Genomic DNA, 16,140 nt, shown 5'->3' with positions numbered 1-16,140 from the left:
AATATTTTTTTCCCTTGAAAAATATCATATTGGTTCATTATTAGCCAAAATGTTTTATTTTTACCACATTTTATATCCTTGGGGTACATTCTGATGGTATATCTTTAAATGATATAAGATTTTATAAGTGGTTTTTTTTCAAAAAGTCTCATAAAAGTGGCCAGAATATATATATATTTTTCATATGAAGTATCTTAGTTATTTAAAGTTATATATAAAAGCCAAAATTTCTCATTCTTACAACATTTTCTAACCTTTGGCTACATTCTGATGCTTTATCTTTAGCAAATTCATGAATAAGGATTGCATCATACATCTAAATGTAGTGGTTCCTGTCCCAATATCTGTCGCATCAGATCACCTGCCCTCCGCCTAGTCGCAGCACTGTATGAGGCAAATAAGTTTTAACCCCTGGTATAAATTTTGACCAAGGTGAACTGATCAATAACACCACAATGCCAATTATTTAGAATCTTTATTACTACAGAGGAAAAAATGTGATTTGATTGCATTAGGTTTAAAAGATAAGTTGTTTTTTTTTATAAACAGAAATTAAAAAATCCTAAAAAAATAAAGTACTAAATAAGTTTAGTGACTCATATTTTTTTGTGAAAAAGCAGTGAACCAAATTTTAAAATCACTCTCAATGTCACAATGTTATATTCATAAGAGACCTCATTTTAAGAGGTAAAAGTTCTGCCATCTCTTTAATGACAGGCAGTTCCTTCATAACAATCGCCTCATGTTGGGGATTCTTTCGAACATATTCAATGACAAAATTATAGCTGGCTTCACTCAATTTCAGATATTCAATTTGATGGTTACGATCTGGAACAATCAACTTGGAATATAAACGCCCAAGACAGAAATGTGCAACCAGAACAGGCCTGACACTGTTCTCCGCAAAAGTCTCTGGTAACTTTTTTTTTGAGTCTTTCATGGAGTTGATGAACAATTTATAGTGCTCAATGCTCTTTCTAGCGAGAAAATTAATTTTTTTCACTGCATGTGCAGTTATCTGATTCTCTTCAGCGTTGGCTATACTTATTTTGAGATCTACCATTTCACTGTAAATTTCAGACAATTCAAAAGTTATTTGTTGACACAGAACTAGATAGTGTTGCTGGCTCAGTCTCTTTGATATATCTTCCAACATATTGATGCGTCTCTTGTGCATTTTGCATTGACGAGACTTGTCTGGCTCAAAACCTGCTAGCAACTTGTACAGCTTGCTATTGTCTTGAATTATACGAACATAATCATATGTATAGCTATTCAATACATAATAAGATTTTGCTTGCTCTAGAAATTTGACAGCCACTGGAAACACTGATTTTGCTTGTTCAGAGTTCGTCACAATGCAGCAAGTTATTTGATTTTCGAAGTCTTTGACTTTGGCCTCACTGAGTAATCTGTATGCTTTCATGAGGTCAGCAGCTCCTTCGTTTTCAGGGGAATCTGGGCTATAATCATCTTTAGTAGTAAGAATTTTTTTGTCTAGAGATGTTGCGAGAAGCTTCAATGCATATTTAGCCCAACATATCGAGACATCAGCCAATCCATGCTCATAATTATCCCTCTTCTCATCGTTCTCGTCTTTGGATATTTCTTCTGACTTCAGGTTTTCTTCATACTCTTTCATCACAAAACTCGCACAAGCCAACACGTGTCTAGCAATGCAGAATTTCTCCCTAGCCGCAAAATACTGGGACATGTTGGCGCAATTTATGGCCCAGTCAAGAGGATCATATTCTTTACTATCCAACTGTCTTTTCAGAGTGATATGACAGTACTTAGCAGATGACTCATTATCACTGAGATGCTCGAAAACTTGCGCCAAATAGTACAAAGTGTGAGTAACGGCTTTCTCGAAAGGTTTCCAGTCATTGCTTTTCTCAAGAGCGTCGTCGTGAAGGAGAAACAAATCTTCGAATTTATAGGGACATTCATTTTTACCGAGTTTGTATTCACCGTAGAGCATTTCTGCCCACTTCAAGAAATCCTTGGCTTCTTCGCGTTCGCCACGTGATGCTCGAAGGATACCAAGAGAATTGAGGACGTTGATAGCGATGCAGATGTATTCGCGCTCGGCGGCGTGATCTTTGACGAGTTCCCAACATTTCTTGTGGTGCTCGTCGCAAGTACAAGGTTCTTCCGTCTCATAAGCTATACTGCCTAATTCGTACTCAAACAAAGATCTCACCACGTTGATCGACGGATGGTCCTTGTCTTCCAACTTGTTAAGCTCGTTTCTCAACTCTCTCAAGATCTCAGCGGCTTTGTATTTCAATTTGTAAGGCTCTTTCTCCAGGTCCTCACTTTGAGTATCGATCAGTTCTTTCGCCTCTAAATACCTTTCCCGTGCGGAGCAAAGCCATTGCTTAGTGTAGAGGATGTCGGCCATTTTCGTTCAAGAAATTGTTTTTCTTTTGCGCTGAAACGGGATGCGTCTAAACGTAACTAGAAAACTATTTTAAATACGGCATTTAAAGAGGGTGAGACCCCAAGGCCGCTTGAAAGATCTTAATGCAACTTTGGTGAGACCCCGATCGCCTGCTGCTAAATACAGATGGGCGATCCGCTCATGAACCGTCTAGAAGAGCGGCTCTTTTCAAAGAGCGAGTGTGAGCGCCGGTTCTTGAAAAAAAAACCGCGGCTCTTACGGCCGTATTCACCAACACAGTTTCAACTGCGATCGCAGGTTAAACGATCAGCGATCGACACGGATTGGTTAAAATCCTAAATTTAACCAATCCGTTTCGATCTTCAATCCTTCCACCTGCGATTGCAGTTGAAACTGTGTTGGTGAATACGGCCGTAACACTTCCATCGCACACAAGAAACTACTGAGAAAAGGCAGGCTTTTGTAAACGTTGTGAAACCGTGACGGCTCATATCAGGGGCGTAGCCAGAAATTTCGTTCGGGGGGGGGGGGGACCAAAGTGACAGAACAATGGATTTGGCCATCTTTTTCCCTTTTTTCTGTCATTTTCTCACATTTCGGGGGGGGGAATCAGACCCCCAAGTCCCCCCCCCCTCCTCGCTACGCCCTTGGCTCATATTGCTGGCTCCTAAAGAACCGTGATGAACGACGAGCGGCGGAAATTCAAGTGAACCGTTTCCCGTTGAAACGCCTCTTGTAATTTGTCAGAAATGACTTGTGAACCATTTCCTTTTTTTTCGCCCGTGTTGCCTGCTCCTATTGGCTACAAACGAACCGTGACGAGCCGCTGAAATTAAGTGAGCCTTGTCCGGTTAGAAGGCCTGTAATTGTTGGTCTTCCATCGAGCTTATATTCGAGCGAAATTAGTAATATAAGCTCGATGGTCTCTTCCCAAGTCCTTCCTTTCTAAGAACGAGTTGGCCACTCTTTCTCTTCCCCCCTTTTGCTGTAGCATGTTACATTTTTACGTTTTTTTTTTTTGCTCTTTCACCTCGGACTGGGTGCACCTAAAGGCGCGTATACACTAGTGCGCCGATCTTGCAACTCACGACCCCCTGCAGCGGTTCTAATCCGCTCGTGGGTACACAAACTTCCTTTGTGCTCCTTTCTTTTCTTTGTGTTCGTTGAAAAAAAACGATTGCAGGTGGGTCCAGTGAAAACAGCTCAAGAATCGTTCACAACACTGTACAAATTACTGAGCAACCAATTGCGAAGGCTTTCATTACATGAACTGTGCGCTAGTGTATACGCGCCTTAAGGCGACTTGATAAGGCGGCCCCTATTCTAGTGGCTATAGGTGCACCCATCGAGCTTATATTACTGGAGGGAGCATGACGTCAGCGGTCTCCGCCTTGGCAGTGCTGAGACACGACCACCTAGATAACCGGCCTCTGCACACGTGATCAGGAATGCTGTGACGTCAGCAAGAGTAGTGCTATCGTTCCTCCATGACCCTACTTAAGACGCCTTCATATACTGTATTAAGGAGTTCTAAGGCCGAACACATACTGGGGAGTTAACAAAGAGAGCGATATCAAAAGAGAAAATACATCGAGATCAGCATCGATGTCCCCTAACATACTGAGGAGGCAGAGGAGAGCGAAAATGACCGCAGGCGTTCTGAAAGGTAAAGAAGAAAAGCCTTTGAGCGGGAAACGTGACATCTCGCCAACTAGTAACCCTACCAGCCTGTTCATGCCAAATCAATCAGTTTGGCAATATTTGAGGATTCCGATAAACCAGCGGTTCTCAACCAGTGCCCCGCAGATCCCCTTAGGGCTCCGTGCAAACTCCCAGGGGTTCCGTGGCCACTCGAGGAAAATGAATAAAAAAAAACAGTAAATTTGAAAAAAATAATTAATATTTTTGAATAATAAAAATAAGTCAGAAACTTTGATGAATAAATAAAAAAAATAGGCGCCTGGGCTCCGCCATAGAAATTACATACCGGAAAGGGCTCCGTGGGTCAAAAAGGGTTGAGAAGCGCTGCAATAAATGCGTTAATCCTCAAAAGACTACAAGTCCTGTTTATATATGTTTTTAATGACTTCTTGTATCAAACCGTTGTTTCGAATATTATTGCACAATATGTATAAAGATTGAAATAATTATACTTCAATCAAGATAGAGAGACAATACAATTAGTTAGACATTGAATAAAAATACATGCCTACAATCCGCAGAAGCTAATTTCGATACTTTCAAAAGAAAATATCATCGTTAATGAGATGAAGTGAGAAGTTACCCATACACCTCGATGATGAAACCGTAATTTTTTTATGGCCAGCGTATCATTATGAAAATGATTGTTATTAGCGATAAATGTATACGTGGTCGTTAAGCACAAATTATCAGTGTGGATCCATTATTTATGAAATCCCAGAATTACAGATTCCTCCTATATGCAGGGCCGTCTTAAGAGCATCATGGGCTCAAGGGCCAAATGATTTTTCTGAAGCCCTATCAGGTAAATTCCCGAAAATCTCAACCACATCTCACTTTTGTGAAGCCTTTTTCATCTTGAGGTCCCACGGTCCTTGCCCTGGTGGGGCCCATGCCTTACGACGGCACTGCTTATAACCGGCATGTTCTGTGCATAACCAACTTCAATGAATGGTGCAATCAACTGGCTTCGATTTTTTAAGAAATACAGAAATATGTATTGTGTGTCAGATGTTCATTATTTGCATCAGAAAAAAATCTTGTGCCTCTTTCATAACACACGGCATTCCAATTCAAATCCACGAAAATAACAGATATTCAGTACAATAAAATAAAAGAGAAAAAACAGAAACCATGTTTCGACAATGTTAGTAAGCGACGAGCAATCATCACGGTGTTTATTCGTTTTCCTAAAAAACGGGATCTCAAACATTTTCTACCCGCGCCACCCATTTCCCTTATGAAGAGCCATTGGCGTACGCAAAGGGGGGAATTTGGGGTTCTAAACCCCCCCCCCCCCAAGCCAAGATTATAGTGTTATTTTGCCGGAAAAAACGTGAAACCCCCAGAAGGAAAAACAAATTTGAACCCCCCCCCCTCCCCGAGAAAATTCTGCCGTACGCCTATGTGAAGAGCAGTTGTAAGCAAAGCATTTCTTTGAAAAACCTTTGTCAGGATCGCTGCGAAGCTGCACCCCTGACGAAGGTTGGCGCGCACAGTTTGAGAACCCCTGCTAATCCATCAACGTATTGACAAATCCAGGGCCGCCATTCGAGGGAGTCACTAATTTCGGTTGCTTAGAAACAGGCACTTTTCGAGTTTGTGTTTTATATTATAGAGTAGATATACATACATTGAGTTCATGTGTGTTTTCTTTCTTTGCCTTCCCCCCTACCCTGAAAAACGTTGAAATGACGTTCCTGGAAAAATCTCTACAATTTTTTTTGTTGAAATTCTAAGAACATGTTCAGTATTGAGTAGAAAATTAGTGTCAACCAGCAATTCTCAACCTTTTTTCTGAGTCACGGAGCCCCGTACGCTACGTTTTTTTTTTTTCATTTGGTCATAAAATTTACTGGTTCATTTTACTTTCATCGAGTGAACGCGGAGCCCCCTCAACCAGTGCACGTGGAGCACTGGTCGAGAACCGCTGGTACAAACAGTACATAGATAGTTTTCTTTGTAAAAGATTTTTGATGTCTTTGTGGGGGAAGAAATGATTTTTCCTCCCCAGCGACTGCATAATGATTTATAGTGATATATAACTTATGATCTTTTAGTGGTTTTCCAGTTTCCGACAAAAATTTGCCACCCTTTACATTTTGCAGCCCAGGGCAAAGGCGTGGGCATGAAAAACATTGAGAGGGCTGAAAGTTGCCAGTCGTTCCGTGGTGAGCCTGGAGCCCGTATGTAGAAGGGTGCAGTGCCCCGCATTATTTATTCATTAATTGGGGAAGGGGGTTCTCAGCCCCCTAACACAAAATTTATTGTGGGGTTGAAATAGCCCCCCCCCCCCCCGCCATGTTCTGGTGCTTATGTCCCATGGCAGTACGTTTGTTATTAAAAAATATTCAGGGACAATTGAAAAGATGAAATTTAAGGGATGGAATTTGCGCCCCTTCTGATACTACGCCCGGGAAACCATACCCCCCGCCCCCTTCCTAGTTGCAGAACTGTTCGTTCGTCAGAAGGAAGTTCTCTTGCACATAGTGTAGTTTTCCATGCAAAAAGCGCAATGGGATGGGCGGGAATTTGCGAAATATCTATCTCGTTAGTCCCAGTAAAATTTTGAAAAATATTCACGTCTAAAAAAATGACGCGGGGAATTAATGCGTAAAATGCTACCACAACAATCGTCAAACTTTTAAATTAGGATAGACTGGGTTAAGCACAAAAAATGGGAATCGAAAAGAAGAGAGAGCGCCAAAAGTGAAAAAAAATCCGAAGCGCTCCCTCCAAACCAAATGGGTGATGATGATGATCCCCCCTCAGAAGTTCTCTTTTTTTTTCCAAGAGAGTGAGGAGAAAAAAAAAGGGGAGAAAACTGACCAATCCCCAAATAGCGTCTGATTTTACCTCGCGATGAAAACAAACCGGCTTGAAAGAGTCGTGTACCTCTTGAGCTGCCTCTTTCTCCTCCTCGTCTCGCTGCCCCAGCATGTGAGGCGCAGAACAAAATAGTACATTTGTTTTCGCCGCTATTTCGTACCTCTCCGCTCACATCCCCAGTATGTGTTCGGCGTACTAGCGAAGCACGATTGAACGTTTGTTTGTTCTTCATCTCTGCTTCGCACGTGTTTTTATTTGTATTTTTATATATTTCTCATGCCGTTCACGATAGTCGTGCCGAATTATAAATTAAATTGAAGGAATGATCCAAAAGTCGCCGTGCTCAGATGCCGAGAAATAGCATGCCATCCAAAGGTTTACAAAATTACCAGCAATAGTAAGGTAAGAACGTTCTTGTATTATTTATTGAAATTTTCTGGTTATAAGAGCATTAGTCCACTAGTTTTATGATAATGTTGAAGGCTATTCCGTGTCGAAATTTAATCATGAAGTGCAAAATCGCTGATTTTTTTGATATAATATATCAATATGGTATATATATTTTTTCCGCATCAACAAACTTCGATACAAATGAAAGTTTAACTTTTTTTTTTCTGTTGCTGTTTTGTTAATCTAACTCCAATAATTAAAAACTGATCATTGTTCAAAATTGAACAGATGAGGTACAGTATTTGTGTTTAGATCAAATCACTTAATTTTTTGTCTATTTGAACAATTTTTCTTATTTTATCTTTTCATAATTTTAAAAAGTTAACATTAGTTCGATTTCTTGCTGGCAAATGAACTCAATGAAAGTTAGGCATGCATTAATAACGTAGAATTGTTCACCTTGGGAATTTTTTTTCCTTTCTTAATTTCTAATTTTTTTTAAAGAACTTAATCATTATGAAAATTTGTCATATACTTTTAACATTGTGAATATTATGAAACAGTTTTACTATTTTTATGCTTAGATATTTTCAAAAATATTTTTTAGAAAATTTATTGTCTCAAGATGTACCTACAAGTAGGAAATCGGAACAGCTTCGGTATAGGGGACAGGTTGGCGATTTTCGGCGACTTTTTTTTTCGGCGCCAAATATGTCCAACGACTCCATCAGAAGTCGCCAAGGCCGTTAGACACATTACGAGCGCCGAAAAAAAAAAATCGCCAGCATAGAAAACAATATGAAAAATGTCATGAAACACAAGAGAAATGGAAACGTAAATAACAGCTGAATTGAGCGAGCATAAAAATGCTAAAACCAACAAGCATAATTATAATAAAAAAATAATTATAAATGAAAACCCGGACTCTCTTTCCGGGAATCCGGGTTCTTATAAATAAACAACGGTCCTGCATGTTGTATAAATAAATGTATTCTATGTATTATAAATTAAAACCCGGACTCTTTTTTCGGGAATCCGGGTTCTTATAAATAAACAACGGGCCTGCATGTTGTATAAATAATTATATTCTATGTATTATAAATTAAAACCCGGACTCTCTTTTCGGGAATCCGGGTTCTTATAAATAAACAACGGTAAAATAAATAAAATAATAACGATGCAGGGGCATCCTGCATGTAGAAAAGAATAAATATTGGAAAATATTAAAGGTACAACCTGAGGGAAAATATATCCAAAATAATTCCAATTAATCCGACACACACACTACATCGTATATACGGAAGGAAGAGAAAATATGAAGAACTATCCCAACGGTTTTTCAAAACGCCGCGGCTATTAAGTGACGTCATTTGGAAGAAAAAAAGAGAAAACCAGTTTTAAAATGGCAGTAAAACCCGTTTGAAAGACGCGCTAGGACGCTAGCAACACGGAAAAACAACCACCAGCGCCACTGCCTCGCAGAATTCTTCGAATATTCTGGAACAACGACAACCCAGCAGAACAACAACAAACCAGAGCGCGCCAACGATGGCAACTTATCGCCGGCAAAAAGTCGCCAACTTGGCGTGTCCCCGATATCGAAGCTGTTCCAGGAAATCTTTTGATAGTAGAGAGAAAAAAAAATTGTAATCATAAAATAAAATTATATCAAATTTTATTTTTTTTAAATTTTTATAAGGGCTCTTCTCTCTCATCTTACAGGTATGTAAACCACATTTCAAGCCAGATTCTCAACGAGCTATTATGAACCCTGAGGAAGCGTTCCTGATTTCATTATCTGCTCAGCACCAAACACGGTCATGACAGCATTATCTATCCTCCATCAACCAATTCAACAAGCTTCCTGATCGGCAAATCTACGGATACAGTAAGGTCTCGAGAAACTGTCTCAATGATGTGCCACTGTTGAATCACTTCGAACATTGGTGATGCCTTTCAAAGATCAAGTGTAATACTCTGACAGTTTGCTCGAATTTTACTGCCAATTTGCCAGAGATAGTTGTGTAGTCACGCTGTGAAGACTTCCAAGAGCCTTTAGAAACAGACTTAAGATAATTGTGTTTCTCTTGTAACTCTGTACGTAATAATTACAACAATTATTACAGGGTAGGAGTATGTTCGTGATTGATAGGTTGCCAGGGAGTTGCTCTTTCATATCCATCGAGTCAGGTCACAAATTTTTTTACTATGGTCAATTCAGAGGGTTCTTCCATGTGTTTTTGTACACTGGGACTCTCGCGTTTCACTGTTCCACACTTCAAAACAAGCCAGAGAGAAAAAGGATATGAAACCGGCAGGAGTTTGAAATGTGTATATGCAATTTATTGATTGGAAGGGAAATTTTTCTATCAGAAAGATGTGAAAAACATTTATGGATAACACTATGAGGTCATGTATATGAGTACGTATGTTTTATTACTGATGCATTCTCAAATAATTTCTATAAAAAAAATGACTTGTGATGAATTTGAAACAGAAAGGAAAAAATGCGTAGTGAAAGGTAATAGAAAAATGCAAAAACTTTCTAAATATTCGAAGAGGTGACCAACGATGAAGGTAAACATTAAGGAAAAGCCATGAATTTCTAATGTTTTATGAAAATTTTCAGATTTTGAGTGAGGAACTCCGTTTCAGAGTAAGAACAAAAATCATGACCCCCTAAAAGTCATGAAAAAAAACCAATGCTTTCACTTGAATCATACCTTTGCCTTTATCGTTGGTTTCTTTTCAATTATGCCTATCAGGCAAAGGATTATTACTTGTTCACAAGGGCGTAGCGAGGGGAGGGGACTTGGGTGTCTGTCCCCCCCCCCCGAAATGTGAGAAAATGACCGAAAAAAGGGAAAAAGATGGCCAAATCCATTGTTCTGTCACTTTGGTCCCCCCCCCCCCCGAACGAAATTTCTGGCTACGCCCCTGCTTGTTCATACTTTCCAAGTAGGGTTTTTTTTAATATGGTGCAGATATAATTCGGAACAGTCTGTTATGACAAAAATGATTTTAAAAAATAATCGTTAAATGCAAACATGTCTTCATATAACATTACTGTGATTTGGAAAGGAGACATCAACCTCCAATTTTATTCACTAACTTTTTTTTGTATCGCAACATGAGTATTTTAAAGCGTTAAATTTAGTACAGTGCAACTTTGATAACTCGCCGTTTATTATTTATATGGTTGCCACTATATTCGATTCATTGGGGAAAATATTTCAATTTGATACATGAGAACCATATCCCACTTAAGTCGACTACGATTTAATCTGCATTACCATAACTTGTACTCAGAAATCACCCATGCGTTGATCAGTTCAAAAAATTTTGCGTCATTACTCTCTTATGTGGAAAATTGTATTTTTCATTGTTTCTGCTATTTGTTTATTAATATTCGTCAAATTCTCTCCACTCCTTTCAGTAGGGTTACTTCCCGTTATTTCTCTGTTTGGAACCTGAAAACTCAACCCGTTTGATATGACAGCCACAGGTCTGAATGATTTTTGAGTGTGAGAGAAGACACGAGAAAGCTAAATTGATATGTTTTAAATGAGGGGAGGAAATTTATCTGTTTGGTCAATTGCAACGCTCAGTCACAAATAACATCTTCCAACAATTAAAATATATGCCCCTTCCACCTAAAATTTTTTGAGAGTATTCCCAATACAAAAACTTTTCGTAGGAAATTGCAGATATGAACATTTTTTTATGAATTTGTGAATGATATCTAGAATTATGTGTGTGTTCAACAATATTACATACATAAAAATTTTTTAAAAATTGAAGCAAAATGAAATAAAATTCGCTAACTTGACATCTGCTTAAGTCAACATAATTATTTTTCGATAGTCTTTGGGTTTCAAGTTATCGGGGTTCCATAGTGTCTTACTTGGTACACGCCACAGATGATCACAAAAAATATATTTATTTTTGACTGTACTGTTTACTCATAACCACCAACGTACATTAAAATCAAATTTGCATGTATTTTTGAAATCAAAATATATTTTAAATTACTGAAAATCATTGAAAAATCAAATTATTGAAATCATTTATCAAATGTGTATTTTTCAATTTATTACATGTGTGGACAGATTTGTTTTTCCTACATCAATGAAAGGATGTTATATTCATGTAAAATAAAGTTGCGTCAATATTTTTTGAAACATGTAAATAAACTTTTCCAATTTGACATTATTATGGTGTCTTTTATTGCTATCAAATAATATTTAGGAGTAAAAAAGATACAAGGCTTTTTTTTTTCTCATTCATCAGTTCAAAAATCAGAAGTTTCAAGATATTTCTGCAAAGGTTTAATTTTAGGAACACCCGATTTTTAAAAAAAAAGTCATCTTTATAGAAATAATACTGTACAGAATGATTGGTTTTTTTTTTTCAAATAGAAAAAAAAATTAAGGTATTAAGATGACTCTCTCTCTAAAATGAGAGAGATCTATGAAATCATTGTTTAATTTTAAAAAAAGTGAATAGTGCAGTGCATAACTAATGGGAAAGGGCAAAAGAATTTTTTTTAAATGGGTCATTAATGTTTGTGTATATAGTTGAAAAAAATATCGATGTCTTTTAAGAAAATTTCCCGACTGGTTACGTGATTCAAATTCTTCAGGGAGGAAAAAAACTTCAAAAAATATCGTCGCCGTATCTGATCAGATCGTTAGGCTTAAGGAGGTGGAGGTTTAGCACTACTTCCAGTGACGTCACAACGCTACGCAAAGGCCGGTTATATAGAAGGTCGTGATCCGGAGCTGGTGACGATGATCTTGCGCTGCGCACCGAGAGAGACAGTAGCAACAGTTGAGTCGTCCTGATCTCGGTGGCGGCCGATGCGATGTTTACCATCGGAGTACCTATTCACGAGGACGAAGTTGAACTTGCACTTCGTCGCTGATTGAACAATGTCCCGCACTTTTTGGAGAACTGGAAGCCATTCTGTCGCCGTTAACGTGAGTCCACTGAAACTGTAAGAAACATCTCGGTCTCCATACGCTGCATGTTGACGTGGAATTTGATAAACCTTTCCTTGCACCGTGACTCGAGACTGTTCGGGAGGCAGATAATCGACTTCTCTTTCCAGCTTTTCGAAGACATCATCAGGTGAAGCCAGAATGTTTTCTTGATAATTCACGTCCATGCATTCAGCTAATTGAATTAATGTTTTTTTTTCTTATATTTCAGTCTCTACACTCCACAAAATCACTAGCATACATTTTATGTATCATTTTTTCCCCCTGCTAATAAACGCAGTTCAACCATTCCCTGAATGCTGCAACTTTGGCTAAAGTGCAATGCCCTCTCTGCTTTGGGTGATATGGGCATGAAGGCCTGCTCTTCGAAATAGATTTAGGGCAATCCAGCAGCGTGAAGGAGTGCAGACCGAATTGACGCCTCAAAACATTGGCCTTGTCTTCACCCTTCACGTAAATGGTGTTGAAGTTTTAATTAATTCGGTTAATGTCAACCGCTACCATCTCATATGGGTTAAACCACTTAGACCAACTTATGTTATGGATGTTCCTATACACCCATGAAACTTGGACCGATTCCCAATTTGATAAATCACATACGTTGAATGGTGGTTCATAAACGGTGTGATAAGTTTCACTTGTTTCCAAATTGGAAAAACTTAATTCCTTCACGGTGAATTCATGGGAATTTAGTCTAAAACCTTCGATATCTAACACGCAAGACATGGTGCCCACAAGAGTTTATAAAAAAAGAAAGAGACTTTACTTACAGGTAATGCTAGCTGTGGAGTGCAGAGACCGAGAGAACTTTGAAACTGGAGTGAAATGAAGTGATTGTGATGTAATAGCGACACGTTTAAATATATAACGAGTTACGTCAAATTGGCGTTTACAGCTTGTATGGAATTGTTCCTCGAAGATCAGTCTACGTTCTTTGGTGTGGCGTGTAATGTAATCGGTTGGTAGCATTTCAGACATGGTAACCTGGTGGGATAGAAACTGAGGAGCTAGAGTGAGGATTAAGGGTTGGAAGCTGAAGAGCTAGGTGTGGAAAATGAGGAGCCAGGGGTCAAAGGTCACTGATAAGGAGTGGCTCCTTGCTCCTCATCCTGTTTTTCAACTCCCCTTTTTATACTACTCAGGAATCTTGTCAACATTCATTTTTTAAGCCGGGTTTTTCCTAGGAGCAGGTTTTCCTGCGCCGCGTGAACCGAATAGGACGATTTTCGGTGGGAAGAAACGTACAACTTTATCACGCTACGCGTTTTTCAACAGTAGTGCATCATCTTTTCAGTCGTCTGCATATCCACGTATTTCTGCCATTTTACACACGAGAAAAGATTAAACGATAAAAATTGACAAAAAATTCCCCTCCAGTGATTGATTGTTTCTTGAAATTAATATTCAAATCACAAAATGAAATTCAAATCCAATGAAGAGGAAAAAGGGGGCATTTTCTTTTCAATTTTTGTTTTTCCGCTTCAAATAATCTCAATGAGAAAAGAACGGCATTTTCGGTAGAGAGAGAGAGAGAGATGATGTTTGCTAACGATATTAAAACTAACCACCTCCACGAATTCGCCCAATCAGGGAACAGAATACGGGTTTTCGAACATGTTGTCTGTAGATATGGTGAACGTGCGTCGCGGCAGCTGGATGCTTCCTCCATTAATATAAGCTCGATGGATTCATTCAATACTTTTGTTATTGTCATTATCTGTATCTGATTCTTTTTATGCTTTTGTTGTTGCCATCACCTGTGACAATGTGTTTTCATGATTTTTGTTGTCATTTAACTTTGACAGTAATCTTTTTTTAATTTTGCTATGCTTATTGTTACTAGGCTGACCATATTTCCTCGAGAGAAATACGGGACATCGGGATTCCAAATACGGGATATTGCTAATTATCGCCAAAAACGATGCCAAAACCAAACAAAGTTGCCAAATATTGTTGAAATGACGGGATGATCACAATGGCGGGAAATGATGCATTACTGCAAATTGCAGTGGATTAAAATGTATTCCACGAAAAAAAAAAACGTTTATCAAGGCAAATGTGGGAGATTAATATCCCATATATAGTTGTAACTATCATAAAATAATTTATGAGTTGAAAAATAATTTCAATCTTCGACTTCAATAAAGAATAAAAATTCAAGTAGACGTCTTGTGAAATACGGGAAAAACCGGGACACTTTTGCCAAAAAGTCGGGATGGCCAAAAAAAAAGAAAATACCGGGACTGTCCCGGGAAATACGGGACGTATGGTCACCCTGATTGTTACTGACTGTTAATGTATACTAAATAATTAACATTAGTATACTGTTAATGTATACTAATGTTAATTGATTGGCTTCTATTTTTTTATTCTAATTTGCTTGATTTTGCTTTTGTCTTGACCTTGGCATCTCCCTTTTTCTGTCAATCTTTTTTTTTTAATGATCAGGGGATGGTCTTAGTAGCCCAAGTCCTGTATAATTATTCTTGTATTGTATTGTATGGGTTAAAGCCTTAAAGCCCTGTATATTTGAAGAAGAACATCGGGATTGTGGCATATGTGCTTTCCATGTAATATTTATGTATATTTTCAGGTGAAAGAAGTGCAGTAAGGAGTCACAATGTAAGTTAGAAGTTAGTCTATGTTAATCCAGGGCTGCATAAAAAAATGACTATGGGGCTATTCAAGTATTACGTCAGCATTGATGGGGGGGGGGGGGGATTTTCCGATTTGTTGCCTTTTGATGACAATGTGGGGGGGGGGGGGGTTGGAAAATGCTTACGTCATGAACCACCCTTTATGAAAATATGAAATATTCTTAATGGCGTCTTACTCAGTCCGTCGAAAACGAAACCTTTGGATAGCTTGTAGGCACTTGAAGTAACATTCTCCCCATTGCTAACTGCCTACAGAGCCACTTTAGTGATGTCTAAATGTCTCGCGGATCCAAGTGATCTGGAAATGTGTCCGGGCCGTTTAAGTGATCTGAAAATGGTCACTTAAATCCTCTGGAATTGAACCATGGGACACTTAAGCGATCTGTAAATGTGCCGCTTAGTTCATTTTTACAAAATTAGGTTTGAGGAGGGCAGGCTGCATCAGATAACCCCCAGGACCATATTTGGTCTGCCGCGAGTGAAGGACCTTTATCCGATTTTTCATTATATGGCTTAGAGTAGGGGTCTTCAACCCGTGGCCCGCCAAAACATTTCGATCGATTGACACAATATCATTCAAAAATAGGGTAAAACGAAGATTTCAACAAAAAAAAGTCACCCAGCTTCATATAGACTTATAACATGGACAGGCTGATCAGTGTACAGTATTTAGCTTCTTAATAAAGCTTTTAACGTAAAAGAAAACACACCATGCACTTTTTCACTATAAATAACTTCGAGTACATCCCATTCTCCTTGAGTGGGAGAAAGCAGAAATGAATGGAATTTCCATGGTATCGTATTTCTCGGGTGCATGGTTGGGTAAGGAGCAGGTGGATGTATGCATCTTGATTGGTTGGAAAAAGGATTTGTACAATATTGGTACAGTTCGTTTAGTTGTGTTTTAGGTCTTTGAAGCCTTTCATCAGAAGCCTTTCAATGAGTGCACGATGGCAAACCGTGATAACAAAAAAAAGGAAAGTTGAAGAAAAAAAAAGAGATTTTTTCAAGAAAAGTGGTCATCCCTAGATGCTTTAGCGCCTGTTTTCCTTGAAGGAGGAAGGCGATGAATTCATGAAATCCAAAGGAAAACTTACTGGAGAGTTTCAAGATAAAAAGTGGGTGGGAGATTTCACATTTCTTGTCGATGTCACTGGTC

The 16,140-nt window shown here is 38.6% G+C and overlaps 2 protein-coding genes and 1 pseudogene across 2 annotated transcripts in view; 1 reads left to right on the top strand and 2 right to left on the bottom strand.

Annotated features, from left to right (window-relative positions):
• Positions 1–456: 456 nt before the first annotated feature.
• Positions 457–2,589, bottom strand: LOC149064514 (KIF-binding protein). The gene has a single exon (XM_089254992.1). It carries the CDS (start codon positions 2,402–2,404, stop codon positions 650–652), a length of 1,755 nt encoding a protein of 584 aa, XP_089111118.1. The 5' UTR covers positions 2,405–2,589; the 3' UTR covers positions 457–649.
• A 9,491-nt stretch (positions 2,590–12,080) lies between these two features.
• LOC149064513 (DNA oxidative demethylase ALKBH2 pseudogene) lies at positions 12,081–12,491 on the bottom strand (annotated as a pseudogene).
• Positions 12,492–13,048: 557 nt separating this feature from the next.
• Positions 13,049–16,140, top strand: part of LOC149064510 (cytoplasmic dynein 2 light intermediate chain 1) — a 119,385-nt gene continuing 116,293 nt past the window's right edge. Inside the window, exons 1-2 of the mRNA XM_089255342.1 lie at positions 13,049–13,096; positions 14,925–14,946. Coding sequence (XP_089111468.1) covers positions 13,049–13,096; positions 14,925–14,946 — 70 coding nt within the window. The remainder of the gene's footprint in view (positions 13,097–14,924; positions 14,947–16,140) is intronic.

The sequence above is a fragment of the Pholcus phalangioides genome, unplaced genomic scaffold, assembly GCF_987345545.1.
Source record: "Pholcus phalangioides strain wild (caught in Gottingen) unplaced genomic scaffold, Ppha-v1.0 ptg000042l_1, whole genome shotgun sequence".
NCBI classification, from domain to species: Eukaryota; Metazoa; Arthropoda; class Arachnida; order Araneae; family Pholcidae; genus Pholcus; species Pholcus phalangioides.
This window is presented reverse-complemented; position numbering and strand designations above follow the sequence as displayed.

What these genes read in the sequence shown, in the direction of transcription:
- LOC149064514 (XM_089254992.1), bottom strand. Translation starts at nt 2,404, where the DNA reads ATGGCCGACATCCTCTACACTAAGCAATGGCTTTGCTCCGCACGGGAA.